The sequence below is a fragment of the Acinonyx jubatus genome, chromosome A3 (assembly GCF_027475565.1).
Source record: "Acinonyx jubatus isolate Ajub_Pintada_27869175 chromosome A3, VMU_Ajub_asm_v1.0, whole genome shotgun sequence".
Lineage (NCBI taxonomy): Eukaryota > Metazoa > Chordata > Mammalia > Carnivora > Felidae > Acinonyx > Acinonyx jubatus.
Window position 1 is genome coordinate 57,073,840 of NC_069388.1, and position 21,476 is coordinate 57,095,315.

Genomic DNA, 21,476 nt, shown 5'->3' on the forward strand with positions numbered 1-21,476 from the left:
TTCTGTGAATCCTTACACAGTTTGGTTTCGTTTGATATCAATTCCCCATTCTTCACTATACTAGGCAACTAAAGGACAGGGAATTCTTTATCCATGCACATCACTAACAGAATTATCCAGGGCCCTTAAATCAGAAGAAAAAGACAGAAGACAAAGGAATAAAGGAGAACAGAAGTAAAGCAAAGAAAGGAAAGAAATAGTTAAAAAGAGGAAAAAGAAATTGACAATAAGAATAAGAAATGCCAGTATTATTCATAGTAATGAATTTAAGAAACTGCCACAGCACACATGCATACCATATGTCCTGCACTGTGCTCAGTGTTTGATATTCTTTATTCCATTTCCTTTATCTAATAAAATTTTCAAAACAAACCTGGAAATAAGTATTTCAATCCTACTTTACAGATGAGCAAATAGGTTCAGAAGAGTCACGTGATTTGCCCAGTGTCACCCAGCTAGCAAGTCCCAAACTAGAAGGGCCATTCTGCCTCTAATGCCTGTAGTATTAACCATGTGCATCCCACTAGCAGGTAGGTAGACTCACTCTGACAACCGTTCCTAATCCAGGCTGTTCTATATAACCCCTAAGTATAGAGTAGTGGGACACACTGGGCACCTGTCTGGCTGCTTTTCTCATCCAGCCCCAGACATCTGTTAATAAGGCACTTCTACAGTGTAAAGTATAGAATTAACCAATTCTTCCCACAAATATGAAAAATGCTAGCCTCTAGACTAGGGCCATCTAATAAAACACTCCAGGATGATGAAAATGTTCTGCCTCAGTACTATTCAATAGAGGAGCTACTAGCCACATGTTGCTACTGAGTACCTAAAATATGACTAGTACAACTGAGGAACTTCCTTTTCAATTTTACTTCAATGAAGTTAACTTAAGTTTAAATAGCCATATATGGCTAGTGGCTACTGTACTGGACAGCACAGGTCTAAAGAATACACAGCCATCGAATTTCTCAAGACACAGGAAGCTGACAGTATTACCACAAACTTCAATGTGGCACTAAGATTATTAAATAAGAAAGTTTGGGATAAAGTTATTGGGGATATTAGACATAAATATTTATAATAGGCATAAAAGTAGGTATTTATTATAGTCTGAGTATTAATTTCTTCCCCCCCCCACACACAAGCATTCATTCTGAAGGTAGACACTTAAATGATTTCCTAAGAAATATAAAGAAATGTCTTATATGTGGAACCCTTGCACAGAGAGGATTTCTTGGTACCTGGGCTCTCTCAGCTGAGTGTTACATGACCATTACTCTCAATACAGTTCTGAGTTAGCTTCTGGCCCCATCTCCTCTCTCATTCCATATATTGCATGGTTTAGTTATTTTTCTTTAAAAATTTTTTTAAATGTTTATTTATCTTTGAGAGAGACAGAAACAGAATGCGAGTGGGTTAGGGGCAGAGAGAGTGAGACACAGAATCTGAAGGAGGGTCCAAGCTCCGAGCTGTCAACACAGAGCTTGACATGGGGCTCAAACTCACAAGCTGTGAGATCATGACCCAAGCTGAAGTTGGACCTCAACCGACTGAGCCACCCATGTGCCCCTCATGCTTTATTTTTTTCCTAGCACTGTCTGCTCTTAGAATTCAACACACAAAACACACAGTTTCCCATGGGTGTGGGTAGGGTCATAGAAATAAAAGAGTTCCTGTCCTGGTGTTTAGAAACTACAACTTTAATGGCCAAGGCATCTTTATTAAATTGAAACATGTACACTCTCCCCATACAATGTACTTGCTGCCTGTCATTTGCTAGCTTAATGCCCATATAGGCACATGTGCCATGGTGTGGGGCTTGCATTCAGGGCACCTGGCCCTGAGCACTGTGCTGCACCCTTGGGAGGAAAGAGGCCTTTCTTTGTAAAAACTAGCTACTGAGGGGTGCCTGGGTGGCTCAGTTGGTTAGGCGACGGTGATGATCTCACAGTTCGTGAGTTTGAGCCCTGCATTGGGCTCTGTGCTAACAGCTCAGAGCCTGGAGCCTATTTCAGATTCTGTGTCTCCCTCTCTCTCTACCCCTCCTCCTCACACTCTGTATCTCTCTGTCTCTCAATAATAAATGAACATTAAAAAAAAATTTTTTTTAAACTAGCTACTGATAAATAAAACCCACAAAACCACCTCACCCTGCCCCAGGACTTCATCAGCAATATAACACAGACACTTGAGGAAAGAAATCTGAGAATCTCATCCAAGCAGTGTTACTGGAGCCTTTCTACTTCAAAGCAAATTAAGTTAAGATCTTTTATTTTACAACTTTTGCTTTTTCCATTCAGGAACAAAAAGAAGAGAGTGGCTTTTACCAGTACGTTACTTATAACAAATATAAGCTCAGAATACAACCATTTCTCTAACACTGGTAATAAAAATCCCCATATTTTGCCAATTGGGAAACAAGTTTCTTTGCTTTAAACAGAAATTCTTTAATTCTTTCAGATATTCCTGACTAGCCATGTCTTCCAAAGGAAAGCATCTTCTGAGCTTCTCTATTGAATATAAAGACATTCAAAATAAAACAAAAAGCCTTCTAATAAACCTAAAACATAAAGAATCTCATTTGATCAGTTTTAAAGCTTAAAACAGTTGTGAGTATTTTCCTCTAAGAGGTGAACATGGAAGCTCTGTGGAAGTTTCTGTCCTGAGGAGTGAGAGTGGTTTTGTGTACTCTACTATTTTTACAGACTCAGCACTGCTTAGTTCTGAGAACAACCATGGGCAAGGCTGGCAACAATCAGGACACTTCCAGGTTTTATAAAAGAGAAATGACTTGCTAGAATACATTGGGTTTAGCAAACACCTGGCAGGCAAGGTAAGAAGGGCCTCACCTCTGGATGAAAATAAGAACCCACAATCACAACAAAGGAAGACACAAAGCTACCTGACAAGATATGTAAACAATTTCCCTCCAAATCTGTCAGACAAAAGGAAAACAGAAAAACAAAGAAAAGGGAAACAAAATCAAAGGCAAGCAGTATCTACTGCCCTTAAAATTGCCCCTTAGCTTCAGAGAACTTAGGCTCTAAGTATATCGGATTAATATGAACAGGTCAGAAGAGGCAAAGAACCTTATGCAATGAATTTTACAACTTTTAGATAACAAAAGTAGCCAAAATGGGCTAGAAGGTCCTTTGAAAAATTTTAGTACACACCATGGAATCCTAGAAAGACAAGTGAAAGGACTCAAGGGACAGAGGTTGTGGTCCCGATTCTGCTCAGCTTCCCTGTTACAAGCCACTTCCCCTCTATGAGCCTCAGGTTCCTGACTTGTCAGAACAGAGTTATGTGTGGTGGGGGTGCGAAGGAGGCAGTGTGCATCAGAAATCATCATGGTGTGGAGTTTACAATGGTTATTATTTTGAAGAAGTCAATAGTTGGTGTCTACAATGAGAAAAAGTGTTTAAAAAGTCTTATAGGCAATGAACTCTAAGAGAATCATTCCTCTGCAAAAGATCTGCCCCCAACACCATCCTGTGGAGGGCGCCCTGATGCACTGAAATTAAGAGAGGAGAGAGGTGAAGAACTAGCATGGTAGGTGTCTACATCAGCAGTCTCTAGAAGTGAACAAGACCATCGGGTGAAGTCTAGGAAAAAAACACTCAACTCTTATTTACTTGTATTTGTAGCTCACCCTTTTTAAGATAGCTATTTCTGCATGTTTTATAATATACATACTCAGTGCAAAGGTATGTTAAGTAGACATATGCGTCAGATATATGCCTTCAGTTTCTCTTACCCTCCATGCCACTGCGCTATGCTAAGCAATGCCACATGACCACAGAGATGCAGACCCACAACAGCCGTAGAGATGATGTGCTTACTGCCATTTCCTTATACACCATGCAAACTACTAAAAATTCCTTAATTTTTACATATGATGTTGAAGGTCCCATTTAGACTTATAGTATCACAGTAACAGAAAGAAAAGCAATAGCCTGCACTTGTTTCTCTCTTATACTAAACAACAACAACAACAACAAAAAACTTTAATGAAAGCAAAGCCATCCCTATCTCTGCTGACGCCTCAGCTATTATCAGCAAGGACTCCTTCAGGAAAGAGCCAGGAGGGGACACAACTCCAAGTAGAGCCCTGGAGGTTGCCATGCTGAGGTCTGGGAGAAACGACCAACCAGCAGCCTGCTACTAAGCCGCCACACAGCTGGCAGCCAGATGCAGTCTAGCATCCAACTCAAACCAGTCTCCAGATGCAAGCTCCAGAGAAGAAAAGCGGAAGTTGCGGAGGAAAAGCAGAGAGGGAGCGAACCAGGGTCAGAGCTGACTTTCCACATGCTAGGCCTCTCACCTGGAGCTGCTGCCTGCCCCAGTGCACCAAGTGCAGGTGTGATCTCAGGCCACCCACTCCCCAGACCCACTTCTCATCTCCCCTCTCCTGAGCTGTTGTCACCTTGACTTCAGGAAATGGCAGGACCTCCGTGCACGTCCTCTGGTCACATGGGCTCTAAAGTGGAAGCACTCATTCTCCTTCAAGGGAGTAAGCCTCCAAGTGGTAAGACATGTACAATCCATTTTCTTGGCTGTTTCCAACTACACTGAGGGCAGGGCTCCTAGCCCATTAGAAAATCTTGACTACTTTCATGTAACTAAATGCTACTACTAAGAGGCAACTTTTAAGTGATTTTACAAGGAGCTTTTTCCACATCATTTACATTTAAAAACATTTTTATTTTTTTAATTTAAATTTTAACATTAGGTGCAACACTGGTTTCAGAAGTAGAAGTCAGTGATTCATCACTTACATATAACACTCAGTGCTCATCACAAGTGCCCTCCTTGATACCCATCTCCCTCCATTTGTTCTCCGTCATTAAAGAGTCTCTTGTGGTTTGTTTCCCTTCTTTTCTTTCCCCCACTTCCCATATGTACATTTAAAAAGTTTAAATTAAAGTGTTAAGTACTTTAAAAATTCAAAATGAATTATAAGGTGTATGTCAAAAATAAGGTGCCCCATTTCTCCTCACCCCCAATTCGTGATTCCCAAGGTAGAATCACTTCCAATGCCTTTTGTTTTTCTCACAGTATTTGCCTCCTGATTTTTAAATAACACTTTCATAAGAGCTATTTTAAAAAAATTTCCACTTTAGACACCATCTATTGATTTCTCCCCCAAAGAATATCCATCCACAGCACCATTCCATGTTCCCAGTCTAGTCATGTGACAATTCTGATTAAATGAAAACCACATTCAAGGCAAAATTTAGTGTTTGGAGGAGCTATTAATTGCCTTATTTTTGTTGTTGTGGTCTCTTTCACTGGTTTTCTATGGGTCTATCACAAAATCATCTGTAAAGTCTCTTGCACCACCATAGTCCTTCCAATATGGTCAAGTCAATCAGGCATTCTTTCTTCCTAGAGATTTAACCTCTCACACCCCTTTCTTCCCCTACACCAACCAAGACTGCTTGCTCTCCAGGCAGCCTATGCTTGGCCACCAACTTCCTAGGAATTCTTTTGAACTCTCTCCTGTACAGGATCCTGTTTCCTGTAGCCCTTGCCACTTTCGTCCTCATTTGCTGGAACACGTTCTCCAGTAGCTTCCTGAGAAGTGAAAACAAGGCAAAAGGCTTGAGGGACTTCGCAGGCCACAGAACCTTTACTCTCACAAGGTACATATAATTTTGACTCAGGCTAGTAATTTTCCCTCAGATTTCTGCAAGCACAGCTATGTCATTTTCTAGTTTCTGATGGTGCTCCTGGAAAATCTCAGACCATTCAGATTCCTGATACTTAGTACAAGACCCATGCACACCCCAACCCTCTACCTGTTCCACCCACCATGGCTTTTAGGATGTTCTTTTCATCCCAGACATTATGAACTGTCAAGACGACATATGTACCTTTGTATGGGTCTTTTTTCATTCATTGTGCAGGAGACGCAGTACATCTTTCAGTCAGTACAGAAATTTGTATTTCTTAGCTCTGGAAACTTTCCTTGAATTAGTTCTGTAGTTCTCCCTACAGTAATTATTTCCTACACCATCTAATTAAATGGTTGTTAAACCCCCTGAATTGATTTGGTTTTTCTTCTGTTCATCATAAACTTAACCCCCCCGCCCCCCACAACGTTCTGGGAGTTTTAATTTATAAAAACTTTTCAGAGGCGCCTGGGTGGTTCAGTCAGTTAAGGGTCTGACTCTTGATTTTGGCTCAGGTCACAATCTCACAGTTTTTGAGTTTGAGCCCCGCACTGGGGTCTGCATTGACAGTGCAGAGCCTGCTTGGGATTTTCTGCCTCCCTCCCCATCTCTCTCAAAATTAAATAATTAAAAGTTTTTAAAAAATGTAAAAACTTCAAATATTCTTAGTTTCTGAACATCGTTTCATGAATATTATTTGTTCTTCTCATTTGAGGGATATTAAGATCCTACACATGTGCATGTGTCTGTTCCCTACACTATTTCCTTCAAGATCCTTTCTCTATTTGTCTTTCATGTTAAAGGTTTTTCTCAGTGCCCACAATCTTGTCTGTCCATTCACATTTAAGACAATAAAAAGGAAATTATAAGGGCTATGGAGAGTGGTTGGTAACTATTAAGCTTCACAGTAAGATGATGGGAAGCAGCATGGGCATTTATTTCACTGGGGCTTTTTGTCCCTTGGGCTAGTCAGTATCTCCAGAGAGGAATCTCTGCAGTATTCTCAGAATCCTCCCTATCTCCTGCCTGGGTTGAGCAGAAGGTGTAGGAAAAGAAGATGGCATCTGTAATAAGTGTGGCCGCCAACACTATGGGAGCTGAGGTGAGTGTGCATGCAGTCATACTGGTGAATACTTAGACTTCCAATTAATGCCCTTGTTTTCACTCTTTCTCTCTCCACATACTCAGTTGTGCCTGAATTCTTCATATACTGAGGCTCTGTTGTTCACTTTTTCTAGGAAGTCTGTATCTGTTCCCACAGGGGAGAAGGAACAGAGTAGCCTGGCTGCCTGGGGTGGGAGAATCTAACTCTCCATATCTACATGCTGTTAGCCCCACCTGTTGCCTCTCATTTTTGACTCTTCCAGAATTTGCAGTACTAGCCTTCTTACAGTCTTTACTCTCCCATGTACTATCTAACTTCCACAATTTGGTTTCCTTTCTTGTTCTCGTTGTCCTTGTTTATACCATTTTTGTTTCTCAGTCACTTCACTGGGATTTCTCAACGTAAGTGAGGTAAGCATTGGGGTGCCTGGGTGGCTCAGCTGGTTAAGCATCCATCTCTAGATTTCGGCTCAGGTCATGTTCTCACGGTTTGTGAGTTCGAGCTTCACATCAGGCTCTGTGCTGATAATGGAGAGCCTACTTGGGATTCTCTCTCTCCCCCTCTCTTTATGCCCCTCCCCTGCTTGCACTCCCCCTCTCTCAAAATAAATAAATATAAAAAAAAATTTTAAGTGAGGTAATAAGCATCATGTTATTTTTCTTCAACTGTTTTCCTAAATCTATGTAACGGTTATTATGTAATTATTTGCCATAATTAAAAAAATTATAAGTTTTATTCAAAATGCACATCATAAAATAAGAGTAAGCAAATATCTTACAAACACGAATAGGCTACAACTGATGTTCTCAACTGTCAAATGAAAGCCTCCGAAAAGCTTTTTCTTGTTTCCTATGAAAGAAACTCTTGGTTGCTAAATCAACACACACACACACAAAAGACCATAAGCTCCTTGAGAGCAGGAATCCTGTTTCACTTATCTTTTCTGCTCTGTAGTAAATATCACAATAAATACTTTTTTGGGTTGAATCCAACCCTCACACCGAACACACAGCATCCAAGAGAAAAACTACTGTGATTTTATCTCCAACATTTAGAGTTTAGAGTAATAAATCACTAAAGAATCCATTCATATCTCTAGGTCCCAACAAGATCCAATCAAATCATAACGCCATCTTTTCAAGATCACTTGGAAAGTACATAAAAGCTTAAACAAGAATTGTTACATTTGGTTAGTGCCTCATACTTTACACAACACACCTTTTATGCCTCAGAATATTCTACAAAATCCTTTAAAGTTCTCTAAGGTCTCTCTGGAACTCGAATTAGAGACCTCAAACCCAGAAGTTCATTTAAGAACAGGCATAAATTTCAAGAACAAGTCCCTTCTTTCCAGAGATGCATGTAGGACTACAAATGATTGATTCATCCACTTGAGAAATATTAAGCACCATGGTGAGTATACAAAGATAAACTAGACAGAGCCCTCTCCTCCAAGTCTTGTAGGTAACATAAGTCACATGCTTTTTAAAAATCAACAAGACAATGTGGAAAGTACTGTATTTCCTAGGACTGGCCCACTAAGCAAGTCCTGGTATGAAAACCAACTGGTTGACAAGACTGATGGCTAAGGCAAAAAACAATGCAATTACTGATTCTTCTTCCACATTATACTCTAACATTTGAAACTGTAAATTGGACTAAGAGCAAGAATTTAAACTATGAACCATAAAAACCACTATACTCAGAAGAGGTTCTTAATTTAAGGGAGGGGAGACAATTAAAACTAAAAGAAATCCCTTAGTAAATATACCTTAATAGATGATTAATGTGAAAAACTGGCCTCTTGCAAAAGAACCTCAAAAGAAAACAGCCCAAAATAAAACATATGCCATCAACCATCAACTAAGTAACATCAATTCATACTGGATTAACCTTATGCCTGTGATTTCAAATAACAAAACCTACGAAACTCTAATGAACATGCCTTTTCAGGCTTACCCCACTAAGAATGAAAAACATGACATAATCCTTTGAAGCATTTGCAAATTGATGTCATCATTATTTTCTTAAATCACTCTTTGAAAACAAAATCAAAGAAACTAAAAAACTGCATGATGCTATAAAGTGATTTCTACATCTCTCAAATTATAAAGAGAATTCCTTATTATTTAAATTTTCCCAAGCATGCCCAAGTAAATATGTACTTTTCCAGCTATGCTTTAATTAGGCTCCCTTTCTAGTTTGGTATTTAAAAGTAATGCTTTCATCTCACAATTCTAAAAACTTTTCTAAATAGATCACGTTGATAATGGTGAGGTCCATTTAAACACACTTCACTGGACTTACTGTTGTAGAAACTAACGGACTTTAATAAACCAGTCTGGTTTTCACATTCAGCCATTTCCAAGCACTTCCGGGGTCATGTTACTCCACAAACATACCACCAATCCTTGAGGTTTTTTTCCTGCCAGTTCTGATGAGGCCTTAGTAGAAAAATTATTTGCTTCTTCCCAAAGACAACTCTTCCCCATCTTTAGGCAACAAGTAACATTTGGTGAATTAAGCTAACTCTTACAAAATTTAACTGTAAATATAACCAGATGCTAGACTAGGATGCCAAAAGAACATGTGAGAACTTATAAGGAGGCTGAAAGACAAGACAGCTACCCTCTGCAAAAAAAAATGGAGCTGCTGACAGAGAAGGCAGGGCGTGGGCTACAGGGGCACCTGCACACCCAGATGCATGTATGTAAAAAAAGGTAGCACTGTGCTAATATGTACTTGTGATGGGAGACAATCATGATCTGCCAAACAAAGGCCTTCATGTAAGCAAAGTGGGGTGAGGAAATGGTTCCTATTCCTTTAAGATATGTGAAGATCCGGTTGGGGTAAAGGATCCGGGTAGGGTAAAGCACCATGCCTTCCTTCCAAGATCTCACAGCCAACAAATACATGGGGCAGTTTATTAACTTTTTTTCTTAGAAATGTTTACATTTTTCTAGTGTTATAATTCAGCTTCAGTACTGATCTCACTTCACACAGAAAAACTGTTTTTCTCTTGCTTTCCTTTATCTTTAATTTTTTCCACTTTCTAAGATTTTAGTCACTTTGAAATTTGTAGAAATGACAGGAATGAATATAACCATGTGTCCTCTTGGTGGAAGAAAAAGCAAAGAAACCGCTGGGGCTGACACTAACAGTTACCCCCAACTCGAGGCAGCCCAAATCACCAAGTGACAGCTACACCTCCAGGGCCTAAAAAGTCTACAGAGCATAGGCACTGCGGTCATCTTCCCAAAGGGGAAGACTGGAGAGACAGGAAATTGGTTTCTTTTTTCTAAGGAAAGGATAAATTCTAACCTTAACTGAGAAGTTTGATTGTGACTCTTCCATACTAAAATAATCAATTATGCATAAAAAAAAAAACAAAATGAGAATGTGCTGATGGCACCAAAGTCCTGCTAAAAAACAAATCTTCCCTAAGAAATTTCCTTTTTCTGAAGTTTACTAAAGTAGCACACCAAACACAGACAAATGTATCTTACTTTTACCAATAATTAGGTAAGTTTTCTTGAGGTCGAAATGAGGAAGTATCTACTAGCAAACGGAAACTTAGTGAAATATGTAATAGGTTCAAAAAACATCTGAAGTACACCAACTAACATGGCAATCTTAACTTAGACTGCTGATCAGATGTTCTCTTCATATTTGTATTAAAATTAGATGAAGAATGAGAAAACATGCTAATCAAATATGTGAATGTGGTGGGAGTAGGAAGACATAGTTAATAGGTACCAAATCCAGACTCAATGCAAAGAGAGCACAAACCATTAGGATAAGACAACAATACAATCAAATATTCATTTGTGCTCAAAGAAAAAAAAAAAGAAAAGAAAGAATGGAAGAAAAAGCTGGCCTGTGAACAATTTTTATGGGGAAAAAAATGAGCTAGAGGCAACAATTCTATTTGAGCCAGAGGTGTGATGATGCATCTAAATATGAAAAGTAAATGGTAATATTAAAATTTTTGAGGCTGGGTCATTACCACACGGGGTCTTGAATATGGATGAAATACTTAGAGTAAGCGGAGAAAACCCTGAGTGGATCCTGATGAGAAAGACTGAGGAGCAAAGTCAAACACTAGAGGAGCCGTGAGGTCCAGAAAAGGAGAGGACGAAGCTGCCAGTACAAACTTGGCTGCCTGAGCTCAGCATTCTCCCCTTTTTAGCCTGGGACCATCCAAAAGCAACAAGGAAAATGGAAAACAGAAACAGAAACCTCATTGTCAGCAAAACTGAGAGACAAGACTCAAAAATATCTGCAAGGGCTTCTAAGATCTCCAGTTGATGCAGAAGCCAAGGAGGAGGAAGCAGAGGAAAACAAAGGAGAGAGATCCTATCAGCACATTTCAAGGAGCAAAGGAAGAGTGGAGTATATACACATACAGATTTCTTAAAGATGAAGAACTTAGGCAGGGCAAAAGCACTAACCTGCAAAGAGAGCTCAGAAATAGAAATGGTGGTGACAGGAGTCCTTAGCACCAATAAGCCTGATCTTATGGCAGCTGCATAGAAAGGAAAACCTATACTCAGTTTCCCTACAACCTTGACTCTTGGGCCATTTCTTTTTGCCAGTCATTGCCAGATATTTGTCATCTCCTTTCAGTTTTAACTGTCATTTATCTTATGACTGAGGCTAACCATCTTTACCTACTTTGCTAATAACAAAAAGAATCCCTATTCCCCACACAGTTCTGATTGAAGGTTTAATGCCAATAAAGGGCTACAAATCATTTATGGGCTCAAATATTCCCAAATTACCTTCTGGGACCTAGAGTATAGACAATGCTTAATTACCCTGGGCTAGAAAAAAGGAGCTAGATTACCAAGAATCCAAATCAGTGGATTCTATTCATGCAAATGTGCCCTGTTTCATACCTAGCTCCATCTTTTCTGATTAAGAGGTGCCAAGAGGTGACTGTTTGAACTTTTACTAAGAAGTTGAAATTAAAGGGCTAATTAAAGCAAGTAAAGTGCAAAGTTCTCACTTAGCAGACATCCTTAATCCTCAGGTCTTTATTTTAACTAATAAAACAAAATGGCTGTAAAACTTTAGTGTCTCTCCTCTAGCCAGTGCTGGTCTTCACTTTGTAATCCTCACTCCCTACTGGGCACAGAGGCTGGATAACGAACACTTGTCTCACTACCACTTGGCCCGAAAGCAATTTCTGTAGCAAATTCTGTGTTACAAACGGGCTGGAGCTAAAGTTACAAACCACCAAACTAACCTGTATCGTGTCCTCAGGGAAAGTAGAGTCCAGGATTTAAATGGACAGTGGAGAATGTTGCATAAAGACACAATTGGAAATTGAGCCTCAAAACTCAAGCATTCTCATATACGAAGTCCATGGTCAACAGGCAACCTTGAAAAACCCTGGACTACTCTGGGTTTCTGTTATGTTCAAAGAACATGGAGAAAGTCTTAAAAATACTACAAAAGAGTTTGCAAAGAAGCCACAAAAAGAGTTACACAAACAGCAATACTGTCCCTCCTACAGAGGAAGGTTATGTCCTATGTTTTTTTCTGCAAGCCCAGGCTGAACATTTCCATTCTCCTTAGCTAGACAGACACTGGTTTTCTAACTCAGGTGAAAGTATAAGTTTTGCAGAATTCAGACTATAAAACACACAAAACAAAGATTCCCCCCAACCCAAATACACTCCTAACTAACTTGTTAATATGTGCTGTTATCTAAATTAAATTCCACTGTTTAGTATCAATACAGGGCTTTTTTGTTGTTTTGGGTTCTTTTTCTGCCATAAGAAATGTGAAGCGATAAGGTGTATGAATTAAGTGCAGACTACTATGAATGAGAAACTGGGAGTTGTACTATTATGAATGAGAAACGTGGAGCTGTGAGACATACTATGAAAGGTAGTTAGGAAAATAAAATCAAAAGTTTCTTTGAGCCCCAAGTGAAAGAGAAATAACACTTCTATGAATCACAAACGAACAAGTTGTGGGTAACCACATCACCAGTGGTGCTTAGTATTAATGAATTAAATGAGCAGCAGGTAGTACAAAATGTATTTCCCTATCACAGGATATAACTAATCTCACTAGATAACAATTAGATTACAGAACAGCGTTTGTATTATACCCAATGTAATTCTTTTTTTCATCCCTTATTATAGTGTGTGCCTAAAGTTAAGGCATTTATAAAAAACTAAAGTTAAGGTGTCTGTACCAAAAAAAATGTTTTTCCTGTGAAAAAGTCTGAAGTTTCAGAAAAATATGTACACATGAACTTAGATCCAGAGGCCAAGAGAAGAAACTAAGTCAGGTCAAGCTTGAGCTGGCCAACTTAAACCACAAACAGAAACAGCCTTTCCAGAACTGGTATGATGCGGTCTCTGGGACCCTGCTGCTCTGCATCTAGCACAATGGTGGGGCAGGTCCTTCAGTTTTTACAAGCAAGGAAAACATTTCAAAGACCTCAAGGAATGTGAAGACCTGACAGTCCAAAACCATAGACAGAAGCCTTCCTTCTGAAGTTACCTGACTAGCTAAGTTACCTAACTAGCTAGTTACCTGCAGGGGAAAGGTATCACATCAGGAGGCTACAGAAAACATTCCTTTGAGTGTCTGGCTACCAGTGTGAATAACGAAAGAGAATGCCCACTGGACATTTCCCTCTTCCTACCTCTTCCAGCCTCCGCCTCTGTTCTTTCTGCTGCTCAATCCGTTTCTGCCTCTCTGCCAGCAGCTGCCTTTTATATTCTTCTTGCTCCCGGAGCTGTTGCTCCTGCAGTAGCTGCTGTCTCCGAAGAGCCTCAGAACGTTCCTTGTTCTCCTGTTGCAGTCTCAAGAAATCCCGACGAAGCGTCGACTCACCAGGCACGTTGACAATGGAGCTGTAGGTAAAGGCAGAGCTTTCAGGAGTACTCACAGATCACTCTGCCCTCCGGATGAGACAGCGGCCTCAGCATGCTATTCCATTTCTCATTCATCCTCTTAATGAGTTCCTTCCACCCTGGGACTCAACTAAACATGGGAATAACTGTATCTACAACTCAATAGTATTACATCCTTTATCTGTTTCTGTCCAGGATGTCTGCATGACGAGACATCTCTAACTTCGGATTCTCACATCAACTCAAACCCTATAAAAGGAAAGTTGAAATCCTCTTCTCCCACTTCATTAGTCCCTCTCTGACCACCTTATTTCCCACCAATAAAAGCAACATCACGTTCTGAGTCTACCACAATAGAATGATCAGAGTAATCTTCAGCACTACCCTTCCCTTCTTCTTCTGGTCCACTAAGTCTTGTCACGTATGCCCTCCCACTGCCTATTTCCAGAGTAAGCAGCTGAGCCCAAGTGGGTCCCAAGAATGAGCCACTGGGAGATAAACAACATCAGTCCTAGCTGGTCTCCCTGCTGAGAGCCACCACTCTACTTCCAATGCCCAGAAATAACATGGCAAATCAATCTCCTGAAACCACTCTCTCCTTCTATCATACTCCTATCCAAAACAATTATATTTCTCATGAAATCGATTCAAATTACTAGAAAATATTTAGTCTCAGATGGATTAAAACATTCTCCTATGTATGAAGAAGAGGATATTACGGAGTTTTATCAAAAGATTTTCTCATCTCTTCATGTGCTCTCTTCAAACCCCCACCACCCACACGTGGGTCCCTACAGGTCTCTCAACACGCCCTTCCAGCCTCCTTTTGTTCAGTAAGTTTTGTGTGGCTAAAGCACAAAGGACTGCCAGGCAAGACCATTATTAAAATTTCAAAATCTCATATTCCTTGAATAGTTACTATAAGGTTCATACTAGCAAACCTTCAACCTTCTGCTTCACTGTACCTTGGGAAGCCACAGATAACCAAAACATAGACTAGTAGATGGGTCAGGACATTATATACACTCGTAGAAAAAATGCAATACTGGTAACCACACTTGTGGGAAGAGCAAAACAAAACAAAACAGAAAACATTTTAGTAAAGACTGCAGTGTTTTTCAATGGAGGCCCTACTGGCCCATGAGCAGGACAGTTCTTTGTGGGTAGGACTATTTAATACGCAGCACAGCATTTACCATCCACGCCTTCTGGAGCAGTAAGTGCCAGTGGCAAGATCCCTTTCCTCAGAACCAAACACAACATTCTACATTTCCAAATAACTGGGGGAGGGGAAACGGTGCAATCTGGGTAAAGCACCACTGAATTAGAGAATCCAGAGGGAGAAAAGTGTTCATAAGAATCTTTTGAAGAATGAAGAAGAATGAAGAGATTAAGGTACTTTCAAACTACTTTAAGATTTCTTCAAACTACACAGGCATCTTTTGAAATCCTGGCATTAGCATGAAACAACCTCTTCATAAAGCAGGAAGCTGAACAGTGGCTTCATCATTATTACCTTGGCTCTCCTTCCTGCTCAGGCACTTCTTCCTCTTCTTCCTCACTCCCGCTGTACTCATATTCGGTTTCATCTATAAAGGACAAGATAAATGGAACAGTTCACAAATCATGACACATGGATGTACACGCAAACATCTCTAAGAGCACTATGGCAGAAAATAAACGATACGTTCTTTATGAAAATGACAATGTATATGGAGTACCTGGGGAAGGAGGGGGGTGACACCCAATTCCCTGGGCCACCCTTACTCCCCATGGAAGAGCAGATTTCACTGTATTCAAGATAGTCCCTTATGGGATACACTGGTGAGGGGGTACAGGGCTGTGAGAGGGGTGCTCAAGCTCTTGACACTCAAGAAAAGTGACTCCAATGCATCAGCAAATTGGCAAAATCCCACTGATGCCAAAAGGCTAAAGAAAGAGATTAACTGCCCAAACTAAGGCAACTAGGAGATGTCATCTGGTTACTGTTGGCACTCAGGGAGACACTCAGAGTGCAGCAGAGAGAAAGGTCTGCGGGACTGATGAGTGAAGTACAGGAAGTACTTGGGGCATTGAGAGACAAAATCCAATGTCCCCACATATTACAAAGGTGAAGCCAGGGAAAAATCGGTGCAAAAACAATACAGCAAGAGGAGGAGAGAGAAGGTGCTCTTCTTTCACCACATTAAGCAAAAATGTCAACATGAGCAACCTGTTTTCACATCAGCAGGTTTTATACTACGTCACCCCAAGCAACAGACCTTGTACTTAAGGTCAGTACCTAAACTTTGAGTGAACAATTTCACTCCAGAGAGCAATCAAAACTAGAAAGGTTGAAGAGATGTGTAAAACAAGTCTATTTGCAAACAAAAACCACATTTCTAACTTTTTTCAGAGACACAGAAGTTGGAAATCAGTATCTTGGTAAGAAAAACAGTTCTGAGAACTTAAAATGGGGTCAGTCTACATTATATATAATTCTAGATACACGTATCTACAGATTCATCAGTCTATATATACAAAATTAGTTCTTTTCACTGAGAAGACCATCAAAACTGTATAATTTTAAAGAACATAAAAATAGGTTAGCTTCCAAAGGAAATTCTAACCTAAGTAATCTTTAGATTCTTTTAAGTAGTACTCTGTTATGTTTACGATTTGGTACTATGAACTATTAATTATTGACAAGAGGCTGAGGGTATCTGAAAGGTAAATGAATGTAACTTGAAAATAAAGAAATAAAGATAAAGTGCTCCATAATTCCCATCCACAAATGTGCACAAGAGTCCAGGCGGAGTACTCCGTAAACGCCTGGCATGGAGCAAATGCTCCATGACGATGAGCTATTATTAAGAAAGTACATACTGGGAAAATGATTCAATATACAAATAACCTCCCTCTCCCACCCCCCAAAAAGCTTTGTTTTCAAATTTCAGTTCACTTATTGTAACTGCATAGCTTAACATACCAAACTTAATTACTTTTATAACTGAATATATCAGAGGACCAAAAGTAGTTGTGAGCATCGCTGATAATGTAGCTCTGAAGACTGAAAAGAACATGTAAAAAGCTCACTACAGACCTCCAAAGAGGACTGTGACCAAGTCTTTTTACTGCCTTGAACTTGCTCTTCTTAGTTTCTCTTTTGGCCTTGAAATTTGAACGTCAAAAAAATTCACCATCAAGATGCCAGTTATCAAACGCTGTTCTGTAAAGTTATGATAAGAATTCATAAAACAGAAAGATCAATGTGAGCTGGAGGCCTTGGTGAAGGCGGAAGATGGTGGAGAAGCCTGAGCTCCATCTTGCTGGACAGCAAGGAGACAGATGGTGCTCCGGACAGGTAGATACAGACCACACAGAGATATAAAACCAAGACACCAGGAACAGAAAGAAACATTAAATAATTAACATGTTCACGTTGTGCTATGGTGACAGAAAGTAGTCAGGCACACATGTGGCCCAGGCCTGGCCACACCACCTGCACAGAGTAAAGCAGTAAGAAACCCAGAGGGTTCTCAAGTAGGAGAGACATGCAATGAACACACGGATGGTGATGTTCACAGCTAGCGCTCAATAAACCTTGAGTGACTTATTCAGAATGCAAATGCACATAATGAAGTAAAAAGAGCAGCAACAAAGACATGTTCCTGAGGAGGAACAGGAGAAACATCCCTTCATGCTGACGAGCCACAGTGGCGGTTTATCTGGTGTCAGCTTGGTGACATAGGATGCAGCTCCGGTCTACTCCACCTGAGCCGGGCTGACCCTGAGGCTCACGGCTGACCTGCAGAGCAGAGACAAACTATGCCAGCACCAGCCAAGGGAGCACAAACTCCTGGGTGGAAAAGGAGTAACCTATTCTGGTGGGCAAAAACCTCAAATTTTTTTTTTTTTTTAAGATGAAAACAAAAACAGATTAATACCTTTCTCTCCTCTCTTCTTTCTGGTCCGGTCTATGTGGTCCTTAAGCTGGATTCTAACTTGCCTTTCATTTGGCTGATCCCTTATAAAAGGATGTTTCAAAAGCTGCTCGGTGGAGGGCCGCTGCATGTAATTCTTCACCAGGCACCCTTCTATAAAACTAAAAAATTTCTTTGACCTGTAAGAGAAAGTAACAAAGATCATCGAATTTCTACTGCAAAGAGCAAAGCTCCAAAATATCAGTAAATTATTAGTCTGAAAACATACAAGAGCTTCATAATTCACTGTGAACATTCTGCAAATGCACAGGGAAAGTATGAGGAACCCAGGACCATTGTGGATAAGGAGCGTCACTTAAACACGGTTTAAGAGTTATACCACACCACCACCAATACACCACAGAGAGCTCTGAAAGCAGTCAGCTTTAAATGAACTAGGTTTAAATGTAATGTTGCTTATTAGTCATTTAATCACAGGGGTTTTTGTGAAAATGAAGGCAGACAGGATAGTAGATGTCCGGAACCTGGAAGACAAGGATGGACACAAAGATAAGGAGCTGGTAAATGACCAAATGCTTTGGCTCTTGAACCTGTTAATACGACATTTCGATCAGTTCTCTATGCTTAATGTACAGAGACAGAAATACATAATAGCTCTGAGGAGGGCAAGGACTCTGTCACAAACATTTACCCTACTAGCTACTTCTACTTTTCCCCTTTCCTCCATGCCTGGCTCATGATGACCTCCATCCATGGCCTTGGCCAAGACACTTAACTATACTATCTTTTGAGACTAAGATAAGATATGGTTTCTTTAGGTAAGGCTTTCCTTGGCAACACTCCACCCTACATGCCCCAAATTAGAAGCCTTTCCTCTAAGGTTGTTTGCATTTAATAGACTATACACTTCATGTTTATGTTTGTCTCCCTGCTGGGGTACAGGTCAGGAACGGATTTCTACTTTTCAACTTGTCGGCAATGCCCAGCACTGAGCATGGCAGACCACAAGAGGTATGTAATAAATTTTTGTTGAATGAATGAGTTGTTCAGTCTTTAGTTCAGTTCTTTCTAATTACTTCACTACTTTGAAGAATCACTTCTATTGTCTTGTATTTCCATTCAAATTTCCCATTTTTTTCAATTCGACAAATATTTACATTTCAATTTACATTTGTTTATGCTAGGCTCTGTAACAAATACACATAGGAAATAAAGTGGAGGAAACCTATGGACGCACAATAGCAGGTATGTACTCAACCTTACAGAGGAAGAAAGAACTACTGCTACAGGGGGTTAGCCAGCATAAAAAAGTAGGATAGTTGATATTCTAGAAATGGGAGAGAGAAGCCACCATTCCAGAGTGAAAGGAACAACATGAATAAAGGGAGAAAAGTATTAGGGAGTAATGAATCGTTTTCTGATGCTAGTATAAAAAGTGGAAACGAACAGAAAAATAGGTCAGAATCAGCTCAGAGAAGGGTCCTCAAAGTCACACAGCAAGGTTGTGACTTTATTCTGTGGCTAGTGAGGAACATGGTAGATTCTACACAGTTGTAGTGGAAACTGCTCTAACACAGAGACTCCTAAACTCCAATGCCCATCAACTCCACTTTGAGAGTTAAAAATACAAATACCTGGGTCACTCCTCAGACCTAACAAACAAGAAACACTTTGAGGTTGGAACCCTAAATGAAGATTCCAAAGGGATTCTCACATTCCATGTCTACAAATTAACATTTGGGAATCAATGATCTACAATATATTCTTTAAAATCAATTGTCAAGTTCTGCTAGAAGAGAATTCACTGATCACTTCTCTAAAACCAGCAGGAGAAATTTACACTGGTGGATAGGAAGATAGCAATCAGAAAGGAAAAAGAACACTATGTTTGCAATCATCTCATTCTTTCAGAATACCTGGATAAAATGACAGCAATGATGTAAATGGATGAAAATGCATCTAATCAACTTTAGAGAAAATGTGGTGTAAGAAAGCAGGAAGATTTGTTGCCATCTACAGCTGTCTCTTTAGATCACTGTATTATACACAGAATGGTTAATCCCACACTGCAAATAACAGACAGAATAATCAGAGTGGGGCCAGCTGACAAGACTTGTGAATTGTGAGGTACCCTGAAGACAGAACATAAACTCCCTTTAATAAAAATAGCATTATTTAGTTTAGCTAGATAGTGTTACCCACCCCCAGAACTTACTCCTTGGTGATGTCCTCTATACACATTTGGTTTCCCTAAAGTTGGCCACCCACCATTGATGACTACAGCTATCATGTTTCAGTACAAGAGACCAAGTGGGGCTAAAATCTTGACAACTGTACGGCTTTAGAGAACTCTCTAAAAACTGGTAAGTGGAACTAGATAAGCTCAGTTATCTGGAGTTGAAGGTGGTTAAAGACAGTGTAAGTAGAATGAGAAAATTCCTGCCAGCAGACAAAAGGTGCGTAAAGACAGTGAGGAACGGGGAGAAGTATGAAAGAAACAAGAGTGAAAACACGTGTGTGCATGTAAAGCCCACAGATGGGCAAAGAAAACCAAAGAACATCAGAAGATGAGCAACCAAGAAGAAGAGCACAGTAATGGTTAAAAGACCAAATCCAGAACAGAAGAACGCTTGAAACTGAGATGTTTCACATACTTCAGAATTAGAGTCAAGAACCTGAGAGGAGATAACACTCATCGGAAAATAAGTGAGAATAGTTTCAGAAGGGGAAAAAACCACCATAGTAGGAGGTGGGCACCAGTGAGAAAGACGTGCCCTGGAAAACAGGAATGGAAGAAAGGGAGAGGACCCACGTGCATGAGGAGCCTGAATGAGACAAAGTGAGAGGAAAGGACTCAAAAAAAAAAGTTCAAGGAGAAATAAGGGAGCAACATTCTCAGGTAAAAACAAGGCACTACCCTCTCCTGTAAAGACTTTTAAAACTAAACCAAATCAACACTTTTCCACACCGCTACAATTCTTAAAGCTTTCACGAGGAAGGTCACCATCATCTCCCTTCACTCATAAGCAACTTTGGCTTTGCAAGTATGTGAGCTGCAGGGAGAAAGACAGGTGGCAGCCCAAAGAGAGGACCATTCCTCTCATTTCTGGAATGAAAAAAGATACAAATAATTCCAATGTTTTGCAATCATTACAGATTTAAATGCCTCCATTAATGTTCAAATCCTATCTTACCCGAGGAACTACAAAGTCAGTACAGCTATGCTTTTTAATGTGAAAATGCTTAGAAATATACTTAAAAGTGGGCTTAAATATTAAAGTGAAACTTTTTTTCTTTAACCATGTTACAGTATTTCATATGGTCACTTGTTACTATTTTGTAACAAAAAGAATTTATCAAGAAAAAAACCAATTTAACTGGTGTTTCACGGTGCTGGCTCTTACGTTCTTTGGGAATGAAAATGGCTAGAATTTTGTCTTGGAGCGAAACTGAAAAGGAACAATTTGTTTTAAAAAAGGAAAGAACAACAACAACAACAAAAGCATACATAGCTTACCATTTTTTTGACTTCAGCCTGGGAGGAGGGTTTCTGGGAATGAGAAACAGTGCTCTCATTGGATGCATGTCACAGAGAGCTGGGGAAAGGAGATGGTTGTGTCAGTATGGCACTTATTTTACTCATTTTTAATTTCTAGGGCTCACTCAAAATATCAAATGCGCTGTCCCATCATCTGATAATCTTTATGTCAAGCAGTTTAGACATCCAGCTATCAACCCTAGGATATACCTGAATTTCCCCCTTTACAAACATAGCAAAAGATAAGGAGGTCAAGAGCAACAAGAAGAACATAATTTCACAATTCAAATTGACATTGGAAAGTTTTCATAAATCAAAGATAAATATGGATTCAAAGTCTTAAAAGAGTGAATAGCT

General features: G+C 39.8%; 1 protein-coding gene across 50 annotated transcripts in view; it reads right to left on the reverse strand.

Moving 5' to 3' along the window:
* Positions 1-21,476, reverse strand: part of MAP4K4 (mitogen-activated protein kinase kinase kinase kinase 4) — a 190,398-nt gene that overhangs the window by 42,708 nt on the left and 126,214 nt on the right. For all 50 annotated transcript variants that reach the window (XM_053200418.1, XM_053200410.1, XM_053200398.1 and 47 more), the window contains exons 9-12: positions 21,099-21,177; positions 17,585-17,760; positions 15,175-15,247; positions 13,448-13,658 (exon numbers count right to left, since the gene is read on the reverse strand). In XM_053200418.1, coding sequence (XP_053056393.1) covers positions 13,448-13,658; positions 15,175-15,247; positions 17,585-17,760; positions 21,099-21,177 — 539 coding nt within the window. The remainder of the gene's footprint in view (positions 1-13,447; positions 13,659-15,174; positions 15,248-17,584; positions 17,761-21,098; positions 21,178-21,476) is intronic.